General features: G+C 32.2%; 1 protein-coding gene across 1 annotated transcript in view; it reads left to right on the top strand.

Moving 5' to 3' along the window:
- GPR137C (G protein-coupled receptor 137C) overlaps window positions 1-16556 on the top strand; it is a 63204-nt gene extending 46648 nt beyond the window's left edge. The window contains exons 4-7 of the mRNA XM_055304280.1: window positions 12440-12589; window positions 13991-14116; window positions 14313-14431; window positions 15280-16556. Of these exons, the coding sequence (XP_055160255.1) occupies window positions 12440-12589; window positions 13991-14116; window positions 14313-14431; window positions 15280-15457 (573 nt within the window). The 3' untranslated portion in view covers window positions 15458-16556. The remainder of the gene's footprint in view (window positions 1-12439; window positions 12590-13990; window positions 14117-14312; window positions 14432-15279) is intronic.
- The last annotated feature ends 1591 nt before the right edge of the window (window positions 16557-18147 follow it).

Below are 18147 nucleotides of genomic sequence, written 5' to 3'. Positions count from 1 at the left end.
TCCTTGCTCAGCAGGAAGTTTGCTTATCTTGCTCCCTCTGACCCTCCCCCTTGCTTGTGTTCTCACTTGTGTGCACGCTCTCTCTCTCAAATAAATCAATAAATAATCTTTTTAAAAAAATCACAAGAGAAAATATATTTATAATACTATATAATATTAAATCAAAAAATCTGTGTTTAAGTAGACCCATACAGTTCAAACCTGTTGTTCAAGGATCAACTGTATATTTTTTTCAACTGTATATTTTTTAATTTACTAATTGCTATTACTTTATTTTCTTATTGTTGATGCTTAGTTTGGCATTTTATTTTATTTTTTTTATTTATTTATGACAGTCACACACACAGAGAGAGAGAGAGAGGAGAGAGAGAGAGAGGCAGAGACACAGGCAGAGGGAGAAGCAGGCTCCATGCACCGGGAGCCCGATGTGGGATTCGATCCCGGGTCTCCAGGATCGCACCCTGGGCCAAAGGCAAGCGCTAAACCGCTGCGCCACCCAGGGATCCCTTAGTTTGGCATTTTAATTTCAAAATGGAAATAGCATTTGTGAGATGATTTCAAAAAAATATATGTAGGATTTTGCATCTGGTAATGACTTAGAAGCTTCTATTGGACAAACCTTCCACAGATAGCAGTGATAAATTCTGGACAAAATATAAAAAGCACTGAAGGCACTGGAGAACAACCACTTAGAAGAAGGAAATGACACTGAGTAAGTTTCCTGTTTTTTACAGCTTCTAGCCTGAGGGAAGTTCTCATCCATGGGGCAGCCAAAACTTGAAGAGAAAACCTGTTTTACTTGCCTGAAGAATCAGAAGACAAAATTCAAGTAATTACCACATATGGAAAGTGAGTGGGGAATTTCAGGAAGAAGACAGCCAGATAGAGGAAGATACAAATTTTGATGATAAATTCAGCCAAATTATAATCTAATACCTAAACTACACATTAGCAGGACAGAATTCAAGAGCCACAGTTAAGGATATTTCAGCTCTCCATGCTTAGGGGTAGTTTGGTATTTGAGTCTAGCCAAGTAAATTTTTGCTTTAAAAAAAAAGAAAAGAAAAGAAAAAATCAGTACTTTTCAGAAGAGTATAACAGAATCCAGACTCTTTAAAATACATCATTCACAAGGTCCAGAATACAATTCAAGGTTACTGGGTATATGAGGAAACAGGAAAAATACAACTCATGCTCAAAAAGCAATCATTGGAGGCAATCTCCCTTCCAGATGACTTAGATGTTCACTATATCAGACAGAGATTTTATAGTATGCTTAAATATGCTCAAGGAAAATATGCTTTGATAAATAAGTCAATAGAAATCTTAGGAGAAATAAAAACTATTAAAAGAAATTGAAGAATTAAGAAGCACAATATTTAAAATTAAAAAGTCATCAGTTGGGCTTAACAGCAGATAGGAGATGAAAGAAGAAAAAGTCAATGAACTTAAAACAACAAAGTATCCAATTTGTAAAACAGAGGAGGGTGAGGGGAAGATGATAATAAAATGAACAGAATCTCAGGACCTAAGTATGTATTAGGGGAATCCCCAAAGGAAAAGAGAGAGAAAATGACATTGGAAAAAAATATTTGAAGAAATAATGATTGAAATTTTCTGCTTTTGATGAAAGACATAAATTTACAATTTTATGAAGTTCAGCAACCCCAATCAGGATAAATATAAAGAAAATATTAAAAAAGAAAGAAAGAAAAGAAAAAGAAAGAAAGAAAAAAAGAAAGAGAAAAGAAAAAAGAAAAGAAAGAAAAGAAAAGACAGAAAAGAAAAAAGAAAAGAAAAGAAAAAAGAAAAGATCTTGCCTAGGTTCATTATAATCAAAGTGCTTAAAACCAAAAATAAAAAGGAAATCTTGAGAACAGAGAAAACTGACACATAAATAAAAGAACATTGATTCAAATGATTAATTACTTCTCATCAGAAATAAAGGAGGCCAGAAGATGTGGAAACATCTTTAACATGCTGAAGGAAAAATGTGGTCAACTCTGAAATCTATATCCAATCAAAATATAAAGAATATAAAGAATGATGAAAAATAAAAGCATCTTCCAATAGAACTAAGAGGGTTAGTTACCAACAGACCTGAATTACAAGAAATGTTAAGAAAATTCTACAGACTGAAGGGAAATAAAGTCAGCTTGAATTTCATCTGTCCAGGAAGGAATGAAGAACACAGGAAATAGTAAATATGTGGGTAAATATAATTTCTTAATTTCTAAAAAAGAAATATGACTGGGCAAAGCAAAACTTATAATGTGAGGCTTACATATGTACATATATAATTCTCTATATAGTATAGATAACAACCATAGCAACTACAGAATAAAGGACAGGCAATAAATGCATCCATATGGTTGCAAATTTCTTACATTTTCTGTCAAGTGGTATGATATTAACAGACTGAAAAGTTAAGGATATATCTTATAATCTCTAGAGTAGTGGTTCTCAAACTTTGTGGTCTCAAGACCCCATTACAACCCTGAAAATTATTGAGAACCCCAAAGAGCTATTGTTTACATAAATTATATCTACTTATATATACATTGTTAGAAATAAAAATTGAGAAATTCAAAAAATATTTGTTTATTCACTTAAAATAACAATAATAAATCCAGTATAGCATGTTTTTATGAAAAATAATTGTATTTTCCAAATCAAAAATAAATTAGAAGATCAACATTGTTTTACATTTTGCAGATCTCTTTAATTTCTGACTTAATGGAAGACAGTTGGATTTTCATGTTTGCTTCTGCATTCAATCTGTTGTGATATGTCCTTTAGGTTGAAGGATATGAAGAAAATCCTCACACATATGTGTAGTTGAAAAATGGAGGAGAATTTTAATAACCTTTTCAGATAATTGTGATATTCTTCTTTAATACTATACCAAAAATCTGAAGTGGAGGTTTATTGAAGGTTAGTTGCCATGTGAAATCTAAAACCATATTAGTGAACTTTCTGTACTACCATTTGTCTCTCTTGCTGTTTGAAAGATGGTGTAGCATCGTGCATTGATCATTGGAAGATACTGGTCACAGATTTTCAAAATGATAATACATTTCATTGAATATTCTAATTCATGTTTGTTAATATCACCTCCAACCTCATCAGAAAGGTGTTTAAGTTTTCAGAAGCTGCCATCCCAATCTTATCATGAACATAAGTGCTTACAAGTTTTCAAAAATTCTAATTTTAATTTGAAAATATATATTTCACCATTGGCAATAGTGTCATATATTTTCCTTAAAGTGACAGGCTCATTTCATTTATTTTCAAAAGAATATATATCCAGTAACCAAGTGTGAATAACCATTGTTTGTTTTTCATAGTTGTCTGTTAAGTAAAAAATGGTGTTCTGAGGAAAAAAATGGCTACTTCGGCTCACAAGTCAAACAACCACATAAGTGCTTTTACTCAAGACAACCACAATACCTCAGCATGCAGTAGAATTGCTTTAAGTGTATGTCTCATCTCATCACACAGAATGTTAAATAGACACAAACTCTAGGGTTGGTAATTAAAATTTTCAGTGCTTCATCAAGGATATTCTTAAGTGAAACTTTTTTTTTTTAATTGGGAATGTGACGCAGTAAAGAATACTACACAATTTGGTATCACTGCTTTGATTTGTGCTAAGGCCCAGAAGTTTTAGTTACCATTGCTTTTGCACCATTAGTGAACATATCAACACAAATGACCTACAATAAACAATCAGAAGAGTTTTCAACACTTAGGATATTTCAATCACTTATCTTTCTTCTCCAGATTGCCCTAAAAGAATATCTTCCTGAATGATTAGCTGGTCCTGACACCATGAATATGAACAAAATTAGTCCTGCTACATCAGGTTCATTTATTTGTAAGACAAAAATATAAATCTGTAGACAAAATATTAGACTCTTTGTTTTCAGTTAAATCTTTAAATCAGTGAATTTCTGTATTATTGGAAAATGGCAATGTCATAATTTCCTGAATGGACTTCCCATCCAGTAGGCATTCAGCAATGTCAGCTGTATAAGACTTTACTGGTTTCTCAGCTACTGTGTGTGCTTTATTAGCCAATGCAGTATAATAATGTAGCCTGTGAAATGTTTGAATGACTTTTTAATTTCTGGTTTGGAAAGTTATAAAAACAATTTTTGGTATTTTAAAACCACACCTGCATTTAAATTTTCCATTCCTTTTGCTTTTAAACTCTGAATGATTGGTCTCAAGATGATGCTGTAGCCTCATTGGGCCATATACTATTCAAAAAGTTTCTGTCATAGAAGACACAATAAGGTAAATTATTAACATTTGCAAAGCCTATTGAAAGATAATTTTCATTACATTTTATTTGATGAAACAAAACAGCAATCAATTTCATCCAGTTCCTTTGAGGTAGATTCCTTTCTTTATTGAGTCATAGAATTCTAATCACTTTCATCTTTCTCAGCATCTTAGAGGTAAACAGAGATGTGTGTTGAGAAAGATATTTTTTATTGTGGTAGAATATACATATTATTTTTTAAGTGTACAGTTCAGTGGCATTAAGTATATTCATACTGTTGTGCAACCATCAACACTATGCATCTCCAGAACATTTCATTATCCCATACTGAAGCTCTATATCCATTAAAAAATAATTCCCCATTCTTAAGCCAATAATTCATTCTTAAATATGAAAAAATATTTTTTCATTTTAGAGTAATATGTGATTAATTTATAAAATGAGTTTAACATCAAATTTAAAGTTTTTTAAGTTTTTTGAAGAAAGTTCTTAAATATTGTAAAACAAATCTATCAGGAGTACCAATTCTTGTACTTCCATGGAGATACAAGGATTTCAAAATAACTACTTATTGGGTGATAATAAGGTTTCAGCAGATACAGCAGGTATAACCAAAGAAACCTAGTAAGAACCCAGTAAAAGTAAAAGAACAAGCTAAATTAATCTCTGAAAATGCACCTATTTATACGCTAATACTATTATAATAGGAATTCGAGAAAACACAAGAATACACATGCACACAAAGTGTTGACATCACTTAGTCTGGAAAACTCTGTTGTACATTCAAAAGAGAATTACAGTACAATAGGTAAATAACATCTCAGTGTCTTTGTTAAATCATTTTTTTAAGTCATTTTGATTTTGGTCTTTAAGGTCCCTTGACCACACTTTAAGAACTACTGCCCTAGAGCAACCATTTAAGGCAAAAACAAAAACTAGTGAAGAATAGTTAAAAATCCAAAAGATAAATGAAATTCTAAAAAATATTAAATTAACCCAAAAGAACACAGGACATAAGAGAGGAAAAACAAACAAGACCAACAACAAAACACAAGAGGGACAAGCAGAAAAACAGTAAAATGTAAGGTCCAAATCTAAACATATCACCAATTATATTCAACGTTAATGGACTAAACATTCCCATTAAAAAGTAGAGACTGTCAAAATGGCACTTTAAATATAAAAAAAGATACAGCTATCAAAAATAGAAACTACGTTGCGTTCAGTATGCATAAAAGGCCCTCTAACATCAGATAAAATAGACTTAAAGACAGAATATTACCAGATATAAAGATACCTTTCATCAGGAAGCAAAGAATATAACCAAATATAAAGAGGTACATTTAATCAGAAAGAGATAAAAATTATAGAGATGAGCATTAAGGAAGGCATGTTTTGTGATGAGCACTGGGTGTTATATGCAACTGATGAATCATTGAACTCTACATCTGAAACTAACGATGTACTATATGTTGGCTAATTGAATTTAAATTTTAAAAATTATAAATATGTACATGAAGCCAAAACAGTAGGGAATAAAGTAGAAAAAAGATTTACCAAATAGGAAGAAATAGAGGAGGTGGGGAATCTATACTATAGTTGGAGATTTTAATGCCCCACCCTCAACAATTGAAAACAAAGAATCAGTACAAAAACTCTGAATGACATTATCAACCCTGAGTTAACTGACTCTCAGTAACTGGAGAATACACATTCTTTTCAACTGAGCATGGAAATGGTCATCAAAATAAACCATACAGTGGACCATAAGACAAGTATGAATACATTCAAAAGAGTTGGATTCAGAGTGTTTTCTTGCCATATGCAGTTAAATATCAATAACATTATGATATCTAAAATTCCAAATTATATAATTCCAAATTATACAACATAGTTCTAAATAACTCATGGGAAAAGGAAGAAATCACAAGGGAAATTAGAAAATATTTCATGTAGAAGGATAATGAAATACAATATACCAAGAATTGTAGGATGTTGCTAAAAATAGTGCTTGAAGAGAAAAAATATATCCTTAAATGCTATATATTAGAATAGAAGAAAGATACAAAATTGTAACCTAAGATTTCACCTTAGAAACTACAAGGGGAAACTAGGACAAAGTTAATTTAGAAAAGTAGGCAAAATAAGTGGAAGGATGCAATAATAAAGATAAGAATAGAAATCAGTGAAACAGAAAATAACAATAAAGAAATTAAAGCCAAAAGTTAATTTTGTGAATAGATCGACAAATTTTGTGTACAGGAAAAAGCAGAGTGAAAAAACAAACTGCCAATACCATGAATAAAAGAGAGAATATCACTATAGATATTAATAGGCATTAAAAGAAAAATGAAAGAATATTATGAACAACTGCGTGGGCAAATTTGACAACTTAAAGGAAATGGACAAGTTGCTTTAAAAATACAACTTAACAAATTGTTAGAAGACAAAATATAAAATCTGAATAACCTTGTGCTTATTTTTTTTTAACCTTGTGCTTATTAAGGAAATTTAATTTGTTATCAGAAATTTCCCTCAGAGAAAACTCTTTGGTTCAGATGGTTTCACTAATTTTATCAAATACTTAAAGAAAAAATAATACTAATATTAAACAAATTCTTTTGAAAAAAAAAAAGAAGGAACACTTTCCGATATATTTAATGAGGACAGCATTACAGCAAACTTGACAAAGATATTACAAAACAAAAATCACAAGCTAGTGTCCCTTATACTTAAAGATGCAGAATCTAAGCAACATATAAAAAGGATAATAAATCATGACCAAGAAGAGTTTATCCCAGGAATGCAAAATAGGTTTAACGTTTGAAAATCAATCAATTTAATTCACTACATTCCGAGAAGAGAATAAAACAAATAGCAATTTGAATAGCTGTAGAAAATACATTGACAAAATTCAGTACCCTCCTTGATTTAAAACAACAAACAGAATATAGAATATTAAGAATATTTCTTGATCTGATAAAAGCTATCTATAAAAAATATACAATGAAATCATACTTAAAGTATTGTTTTGTCCCTAGGGTTGGGAACAAAGCAAGGATGCTCCTTCTCATTATTTCTACTCAATATTCCAAGAAAAAAAATTTTTAAAGTATAAAATTGGAAATAAAAAAGTAAAACTCTTTAATTGCAGATAACAGAATTGCTTTGATAGAACATCTTCAATAACTATATATTTAAATAAATAACTACTCGATAACTACTAGAACTTATGAGTGAATGCAGCAGGTTCTCAGGATACAAGTTCAAAATACAAAAATTATATTGTATTTTTATATAAAAATAAATATATAAAAAATAAAAATTAAAAAATATAATAAAATTATATTGTATTTTTATATATAGCCAAGGCCAGATAATTAGAAGATGAAATTTTTAAAAACACACATTTATATTAGCATAAAAAAACAAAATACTTCAGAACAAATTTTCCAAAATACGATACCTCTATACTGAAAAAGCTACAAAATATTGCTGAGAGAAATTAAAGAAGACTTAAGTCAATGGAGACAATTGCTCATGGATTGGAAGATGCAGTATTGTTAAGATGGCAATTCTTTCCAAAATAATCTACAGATTCAAAGAAATCCTAATCATAACTCTACCATGAGTTTCTTTAAAACAGAAATTGGCAACTTTATTCTAAAATTTATGTGGAAATGAAAAGGACTTAAAAATACTTCTAAAGTAGTACTCTAACAGAACTTTGTGCAATGATGAGAGTATTTTATATCTGCATTATTCAGTGTGGTAACTAGCCATGTGTAACATTTGAGCACTTGAAAGGTAGCTATTGTGACAGAAGATCTGATCATTTAATTTTTAAAAAATTTTAATGCAATTAATTAACATATAGTATATTATTAGTTTCAGAGGTAGAGTTCAGTGATTCATCAGTTGCATATAACACCCAGTGCTCATTACATCATGTGCTCTCCTTACACCCATCACCCAGAACCCCATCCTCCTACCCACCTCCTCTCCAGCAACCCTCAGTATGTTTCCTGTAGTTAAGAGTGCTTTATAGGGAGTGCCTGGGTGGCACAATTGATAGTGTCAGCCTTTGGCTTGGATCCTGATCTCAGGGTTCTGACCTCAGGGTCCAATCTCAGAGTCCTGGAATCAGGCCCCACACTGGGCTTCCTGCTTAGTGAAGTGTCTGCTACTCCCTCTCCTCTCCTTCTCTCTTTCTCTCTCCCTCTCCCTCAGCCCCAGCCTCCTCTTCGTGCTCTCTCTTTCGTTCTTTATCTCTCTCTCTCTCAAGTAAGTAATTTATTTTAATTTAATATGAATGTAAATACTCACATGTAGCTAATGGCTATTATACGGAATAATGGAGAAGGAAACCCTTAAAAAGCAGGGGACTTACACTACATAGCTTTGAAATTTAGTATAAATCTACAATAATTAAAACACTGTATGACTGGCATAAAAGAGGCAAACAGATCAATGGAACAGAATAGAAAGCCTAGAAATCAATCCACATTTGTAAGATCTTTTGATTTTTGACAAAAGTACTAAAGCAATCCAACGGGAAAATGAAAGCTTTTTAACTAATAAGGCTGGCAAAACTGGATATCCATATGAAAGAAAATGAACCCCTAACTCCATCTCATACTATACCCATACAAAAAAATTTCAAAATGGATCATAGACCTAAAAATAAATGAAAATACTCTAAAGCTTCTAAAAGTAAATACAGAAGAATATTTTTACAACTTGGGTGTAAGCAAAGATGTCTTGGGTCATAGAAAGTAATCAGAAGGAAAAAAATGATAAATTAGACTTAATTAAAAGTTCAACTTTCTCATCCAAAAAAAAGTCTAAGAAAATGCAAAGGCAAACCACAGACTTCAAGAAAATATTTGCAATACATATTTCTGACAAGGGACTTATTTCCAGCATAGAGATCTCCTACAACTCAATTTAAAAAAAAAAAACAATTTAGAAGTGGTAAAAGATATGAATAGATTTTTCACAAAGAAGATATACAAACAGCTAATAAGCCAAACGCAGTCTTCAGAGAAATGCAGATTAAAACCAAAATGAGATACTACTACACATCTACCAGCATGGCTATAATTAGAAAGATTGAAAACCCCTAATGTTCACTAGGATGTGGAGCAACTGGAACTCTCATACTTTATTGGAAGTGTAAATTTATACATTTTGGAAAAAGATCTGGTAGTTTCCTCTACAGCTGAACTTATACCTACCACATGACCCAGTAATTCCATTCTTAGGCATTTACCACAAAGAAGTGAAAGCACATGTTCACAAAAAGATTTTATAAGAATATTTATAGAAAATGTGCATCAAGAGAAGAAACTGTCATAGAAACGATCTCATGTAATTATACAGTGAAATCAGTGTGATTAACTGTCCTGGTTTCTTTGGGGCTGAGAAGTTTTCTGGGATGTGGGACTTTCAGTGCTAAAACTAGGAAACTCTTGAGCAAACCAGAAGGAGTTGGTCATTCTAATTATCTACCTCGGCAATAGAAAGACCAAACTACTGAAACATCCGACAACATGGATGAAGCAGAAAACACGCTGAGTGAAACCACAAGAGTTCATATTCTCTGGTCCCATTTATATGAAGTTCAGAACTAAGTTGTGGTAAAAACAGAAGCAGAAGAGTATACATTTCTGAGGTTTTGGGTGATGGGAAAGGGTGTGAGGAACTTTCTAGAGTGATGATAATATTCTCTGCTTTGGTAGAGATTTGGTTATACTGGTATACACATTTATCAAAACTCAGTGAATGGTAAGTTGAAGTTTCTGCATATCTGTATTTAAAAATACCTGTAAACAAATACTGAACTATAGTCAATGACATGCATACCAATGTGTTAATAATATGCATCCTGGAGTGAGGTGTAACTCTTCCCTTGTCTGGAATGGAATTACTGAAAAAGTGGTGTAGGTGTCAGAGATGGAGGATGGGAGAAAGATACCTTGAGGATTGCTCCTGAGTAGAATTGCCTATTATGACTCTATTCATTTTAGGAAGATTTTCTTTAACTTTTTGACAACAGCTTCCTTGTTTTGTTTTGTTTTGTAATCCTGTGCTTTGCTTGAACAATCTTAATGTGTTTTCTAAATTAGTGGGCTTCTTTCATTGTTATATGTATGTAATCTAGCTGTAATTTTGTTTTATTTTATTAATAGCCTCAGTGTTATTGATTCTTTGCTCTTTTCTCACTTTTTTAGTTTTTATAGTATTTACAGGTATAAGCAGAGTCTTTCCCTATTATGTCTTTTTAGCAGTCATTTTATTTCTTTGTAAAGTTACTTATGATTATTTTAAAGGAATGGTAATGCTTACAGCATTCTAACTTCTTGTTACCTAATGTTTCTTTAATAATATAGTACTTTTAAAATTGGATCTGGATTGGTTTTAGATTAGCTTTTTTATTAACAACTTTTTTGAGGATTCACAAAAATAAAAATGCACACTGTAGAAAATTATAGCCTTGACTTTAGAAAATTTTAGTCTTGCTAGGGTTTATTTATTGTCACATATACTTTTTGTTATGGTAGTGAGTAAGCTCAAAAAAGGTACTCTTTCAACATCTTTCAAGGTATCTTTTATCTTTTAGTTCTTCTTATGTACCTCTAAAATGTGGTGTTCTTATAAAGAAATCAGTTATAATAATCCTCTTAATCCTACCAAACCCATCACACTCTTCTAAGTATTTTTAATAAACTCTTTCTATCCTGCAATTAACAAATTATTAATCTGCCTACAAACATAACTTCAAAAATTCAACATAATTACCCATAATATAAAGAGGAAATAAAAGGAAAGTAATTAACAAATATTTCAATATGTAAATTTTGGGACATGATGTACTAGTCAGAGGCTTGTTATCTATACATAGAAACTGAATGGGAAACTGAATGGGACAACTATAAATACAGATTGTTACAGGGGTATTGTGTTGGTGCCTTACATACCACACACAGTATTGTTGTCAGTTTCATGATTTTCTGAAATATTTGACCATTCTTGATAAAGTTCTGAACAAAACAAAGGAAAAGTTCCCTCAGTTTACATGATATATATGTGTCTGGAAATGTTGGCATCTATTTAAACTATGCAAACATAAATATTATTTATATATAAAACAATTAGGTTTTGTCTCAGATCATTACAAACGGGTTTTTTAGGTCTTCATGAATATCTAAGAGGATACTGGAAAGTTATGATGGTCGGAAAGGAATTCTCTCATGTGGAGAACTCTCCTGAGGATTACTGATCATCTAGCATCCCCCACCCTTGTGCGCTAAATGCCATCATTGTGACAACCAGAACATAAGCTTTCGAAACACCACATTGGTGATTTTTGCAATGGGGCTCTTTGGCAATTGTGTCACCTGTCCGAATAATGTTTTTAATGTTTAAGATAAATAGGATTACCAAGGAAACCAATTGTTGAAATACAAACCCCAGGTTACAAATCCCTGTAAAAAAGATGATACTACACTTTTCTCCAGTACATATACTTCAATAGAATGTGAGTACTAAATTGTGAGTGAGTACTAAATTGTATGGTTTTCTATCTGGTGAAACAATTGAATCCTTGGTATTAAAATATTATGGATTTGAACATGCATTTGAGTGCCTATATCATTTTGTTCTCAACATAATGACGTCATTAAGGGACTAACATCAACTCTTTAATAGAAAGAAGCAAATAACATAGGAGCTTATTTCTATTCTAATTTTGTACCTCATTAGAAATTAAGTGTATGAAATGAAATAATGCTTCTATTTCCCATTCTTTTCTTATTATGACTAAACTACTTCCCTCATTAGTATCAATTTTGCCAACTTATTTGCTCATATATTACTTAAGGGAGTAAGATAACCTTGGCAGGACAAAATCTCCCTCCAGCTGCCATTAGGAAAGTTGACAAATTACTTATTTGTATTAATAGGGTAGTTTAAACACAAATGATTCCAAGAATAGGCATTGTAAAGCAAGATAATCAAGAGTTTATTTCAATAGGTGCTCACTCAGTATTTTCTAAGAGTGTATTGCAAGAGGTGACTGTGTTGTATCTGGATAACAGTTTGTCATGACAAATGTGCAGTGTCATGATGATGAGTTTTTATCTCTTCTAGGGTATGTCTCTGTGCCAGACTGTTGTCGTAGGCTCTGTAGTCATTCTTCTCTACTCTTCAAGAGCATGTTATAATTTAGTGGTGATCACCATATCTCAGGATACATTAGAAAGTCCATTTAATTATGGCTGGGATAATCTTTCAGATAAGGTAAGTAGCTAACATGTATTGCTAATCAAATAATATAATAATAAAATTAGCCTTAACTAAGAAAACATTTTAAGTGTTTGACTTACAAACACTTATCTCCAGCTACTAACAGTAATCATAAAGTTCTGTGCTCAAAAATCCTCATTTACATGTGTCACTTAAAATCATTCTTCAGAGAGAACTTCTCCCAAAGGAGTATTTTCTTTCTTTTTTTTTTGTAGATGATACTAATATTTCCATAAACCTATTGGTCATAAACCTATTTTACTAATTTTTCAAGGATAGTGTTTAAATATCTCTAGATAGGGGCGCTTGGGTAGCTCAGTGGTTGAGTGCCTTTGGCTCAGGGCCTGGTCCCGAGGTCCTGGGACCAACTCCCGCATCAGGCTGCCTGCGGGGAGCCTGCTTCTCCCTCTGCCTATGCCTCTCTCTCTATGTCTCTTATGAATAAATAAATAAAATAAAAATATCTCTAGATAGATTGCCTGTCATTAGCTAGTGAATATGGGTATGTTTTTAATTTGTGAGGATGGAGTTTATTCTCTCAAACCCGAGACCTACATATAACCTAAATATTTGGTTCGGTTTTAGATATTTAAGGGATTTTTATGAAAATTGGATATTATCAGTCATGATAATGGGAGCATTCATAGCTCCTTGTGTATCCAGCTGTTTGCTGTAGTAATTCCCAGTGTTCTACTTCCCAGCATTCTCCATCCCCTTCCTAAGAAGTGCAATTTGACATAGCTACGCGTCATGTCTTTGTATTAAACTTTGTACTGACTTTAAGGCCTTCTGGAATATCGTTTTATCAGAATTTCAGTTACCTTTCTAAAGAAAACAGATTTTTTCCCCTTCTCCAAGGAAAGGAATTTTCTTATGTAGTTCCAGGTAGCAGATTCTTTTCGCTCCTTTTGCCATTTCTCTCTCCCAACATCTAGTAGAATAAAAGCAAATTCAATATGAAGTTGAGGCCCAAAAGCATATGTTTAAATAACAGCAAGCTGAGCAACTTAACATGTGTCATTTCTCTACAGATGTAACTCAGTAAATGCTATGTAGTATGTTACCTATGTAGTAGCTAGAACCAGTAGTTTCTTTTTAACTCTCTTCAGACTATGCAGCCTAAAAATGAGATCACTCCAACTTATTGATATATTAAAATATTTTCATAAATTGATGGATTGAAAAAGTTAATAGCTTTTTATTCTATTTAACATCAAAGCATTTTATGTCCTTTAAAGGATATGAAACCACTAAATATGGAAAATGAATTTAGAGATTTATGTGCCTATAGTTAATGTGTTTTACCTTACCTTACCTGAGGCAAATTAATTGTGGCAGGTGACTGCTTATACATAAAACAGATTTAAAAATTGCTCTATCATACTCTGTTTACAGGCTCATATAGAAGACATAAGTGGAGAAGAGTATATAGTATTTGGAATGGTCCTCTTTCTATGGGAACATGTGCCAGCATGGTCAGTGGTACTCTTTTTCCGGGCGCAGAGATTAAACCAGAATTTGGTATGATATCATAATATTCCCCAGTGCCTGTTTCCCTTATTTTTAAAAATAATGGAACATTAAAAAAATAATAATAATGGAACATTTATGTCGATTTTCTCTTTTGGGGAAAGTTTAAGACTAAAAAGCATTATAGATGTCAGCCTCCTTTCTTAAAAAGTAAATCTTCATATGTTTTCTAATACTTTGTTCACAGGCACCTGCTGGCATGATAAATAGTCACAATTATAGTTCCAGAGCTTACTTTTTCGACAATCCAAGACGATACGATAGTGATGATGACTTGCCAAGACTGGGAAGTTCAAGAGAAGGAAGGTAGATATACTAGATTAGTACTGAATAGATTGAAAAGAACAAATGTAAGCTTTAACCCAAATATGAAAAAAGGGGATTTGGTGACAAATGTCAATAAATAAGATCACTTAAACTGGATTTTAGAAAAGTAGATGTTACATCCATAGTGGGGACCTGTACTATAAAGAATTATCATCTAACTCTAAGCCTATGCATTACCTTTATTTGAGAAATACATTTGGGCGTAAAATGGTACCATCTTATTTCAGAATTCCATGTTTGTTCAAAGCTGGCCGAGCTTGGTGAGCAGGGAAGGAATACAATTAGCATGATTATGTTTCCTTATCTATAGTGCTATTCAAAACCCACTGAGAAACCCTACATGAAACTCTGGGGAAGCTGAGGTGCCACAGGAAAACTTATGTCCTTCTTACTCTAAAACCATTCTCAGTTCATCTGGACAGTTACTTAGCCACCTTTTTTAGCCTGTTTTTCACTTGTAAAATAGTGGTAATAGAATTTATCTAATAGGATTGTTGTGAAGTTTAAATAGGTTTGTGAAGATTATACACACACACACACACACACAAACATGTCTTAGAATACAACCCAGTCCTTAATAAGCACTATATTATTATCTGATAATCAAGTTCTAAGTCCCGATGTATTTATTCTTCTGTACTATGTCATATAAAATCAAGGATATTAAAATCATTACATTTTGTAGAAAGCTATTGTGTTATTTGGCAAAGAATGTATTTCAATATATTTGATATAACTGTATTATAAAAGTCACTGAACACTAAACATGTCAATGTGACCTATATCCTGTTCACAATCCTGTGGCTTTTTTGCCTTTTTTGTTGCAGTTTACCAAATTCACAAGGTTTGGGCTGGTATGGCACCATGACTGGGTGTGGCAACAACAGTTACACAGTCTCTCCCCACCTGAATGGACCTGTGACAGACACTGCTCCTTTGCTCTTTACTTGTAGCAATTTAGATATGAGCAATCACCATAGCTTGTATGTAACACCACAAAACTGAAAGCATTACCAAGCCATGATTCTTCCATTGTTTTTCATGAACGTGTGTATTCAATGTGTTTAAATTCCATCTACATAAACATTCCATTATCTGTTGCAACTGAAAACAAAGCCTGGAAATGTGGCTGTGTTCAGCAGAGGACACACTTGTTACTTTTGACCTTTTCATAGCAAAATGAAGTAAAATGGGAAGTTTGGAGTAGAAGAAAAGGATTGATGGCTGCAAACATCCTGACTTTGAAACATCAAATGCGTATTTGCATATTTGCACTTTTATCTTTGTTCTGAAAGAGTACACTGCAGTCCCCAAAGTCACACTCCAGTGTTCACACTGGGATACTATATTGTACACCTAATTAGGAGGCAATTTTCCTATGAAAAATCAAAGCCTGTATATTCAGTGGTATATTCTATGTAGAATTCCTACCCAATAAAAATTTTAGTGTGAACAGTGCACAGGATTAAGGTTAACAATGTATCATTCTTTTTTAAAATCTAAAAAACGTGTAATCATTGACGATAGTTCTTTTAAGCATGATTGTAAGATACCAACTGAAATTATTCAGTCATTTTTAAAAGACCACAGTAATCCTTTACAGTGATGACCAGCAGTGTTCTTTGGAAAGCCACAGCCATTTCTACAAGAAGAAAGTATACCAGTGAAAATTATGTGGCTACTTTGAGTAGAATTGGTCAAGTGATTATTTCATCTGATTAAGATATCTGTAGTAGTTTAAGCATGATTCTTCAAGAAAGCAATAGTGATTTTTGCATAGGGAGATTTTGGTAGAAACTTCTTGGGACTAAACAAGTTTACAGATGCATTTAAGAATTATTCATAAAATGTACAATTCTAAGTTAAAACATAAATACATTTTCAAAAGCATTGGATTTAGCTGAACAAGATATAGCTGATTGTACCTATTGAATCAGGATTGTCCTCAGGTAAATTAAATCATGATACATTATGGCAGTAAACTCAAGTGCAATACTTTGTAAGACATATAATTCCTCCTTTAGTTTTCCCATTTTTATATCTTATATATGGGCAAAGCCAGATGAAATTTAATTCAAATTAATTCCAGCACTAAATAAGCAAATTGTTGTAAAGGTACTAAATAGGTAAGTATAAATCCACTGTTTAACAATATTGGAATACTTCTAGAATTATATTAAAACTGTCTTGAATGTCCTATCCCAAATCTAAAATATATATATATATATATATATATATATGGTAGGCTAAGGTAATAAAGGATCTTCAAATGCACTTTCTACCAGTGTCTATATGGAAAGAAGTAGATGCTGAATACCTCAAGATGCCAAGGAAACAGGCAACATTGGGAAGTTGTCACAACATCCTTAAAGATGAGTAGCTACTTAAAATTGTCTGCTGACCTATTTCTTCAGAACTGAACTAATACAACTGTCCTTTTCTGTCTTCTACTTTGATTAGAATGTTTTATTTCTACTCTTAAAATACCTTTCAATGAAAAAAATACCATTCAATGTTTTAATAATTGCTTATTTAGTAACCTCACACAAGCGTAACAGAAACAAATGAAATTTTAAATATTTTTGGTCTTTTGAGAGGCTGGTTCACAGCCAAAGAAATTCCATCTTTTTATCATACAAAATGACTTTGAACTCCATCAGAAGCATAAACCTATGGTTATAAATGTTACTTTGGGTTTGTTACTAAGTTCTCTCATTATAACCAAATTACAGAAGTTAACCTTGATATTTACGTGACAAGGTAACATGCACTTAACTGAGTATATTTTGAGGACAACTTCAGTTATTAGATCTTTTTAGAATGCCAACTATTTATTTTCCTAATAATGTTGGGTATCTACCTAGAACTATCTGAAAAGATGTATTATCTCTGTGAATCCTTGGGGTTCAAAGTAAATAAGGTAAATTTTTTCTAAGGCCTTCCTAGGTAGCGTTCCTATTTGACCAGATAAGCAAAGATTACTTTTTTAAAAAAAGATTCCAAGTAAAATATCTTGGTTCTTTCAACTGCATTAGTTGATTCTTCCAAATTTCAGATTTGTATATTTATTCTTATCACTGACTAGGGTACCTGAATTCTTGCATTTGTCTCCTTATACACATCTCCCACAATACATCACCAAAGAGAAAGATAAGCTTCTGGCCCAATATTTGCTTAAAAATTCCAAAGCACTAGAAGCACTTTAAGTTTGGTCTCGAAAGGAGTTGATGAAATCAAAGGGCTACCGATTCCCTGCTCATCCTGCACTGAAGCACATGATGACAATTTCAAACCTTTTTTCGGTTCATTAATTAGAACAGTGAATTTCATTGCTTAAGTGTGTAATTCTACAGTGATTAGCAGTTCTTGTTTTATCGTTTCATTTGGGTGGTCATTAATTTTGAAACTCTTACCACTCATTATAGCTGGTTGTAGTTTTATGAAAGATGTAATTTATAGCTGAAGTGGCTTTTTTATGCATAGCTGCCTTTTTTATTGTTTAACAGTGTTTCTCAGCTATATAATCAGTTTCAAACTGGTTGTAAAAGTATAGCTGTGGCCAATGAATGTATTTATTTGTTGTTTCACTAAATTGTAACAAAACACTACTGTTAAAAATAAAAGTGTTTGTGCTTTTATTTGGTGGTCTGGTTTTCTTAAATGTGTCAATTGACAACACTGAGTTTCTAGCACAC

This window comes from Nyctereutes procyonoides, unplaced genomic scaffold (assembly GCF_905146905.1).
Source record: "Nyctereutes procyonoides isolate TBG_1078 unplaced genomic scaffold, NYPRO_anot_genome, whole genome shotgun sequence".
NCBI classification, from domain to species: domain Eukaryota; kingdom Metazoa; phylum Chordata; class Mammalia; order Carnivora; family Canidae; genus Nyctereutes; species Nyctereutes procyonoides.
The sequence above is the reverse complement of the archived record's forward strand: the minus strand, read 5'-3'. Positions and strand labels throughout refer to the sequence as shown.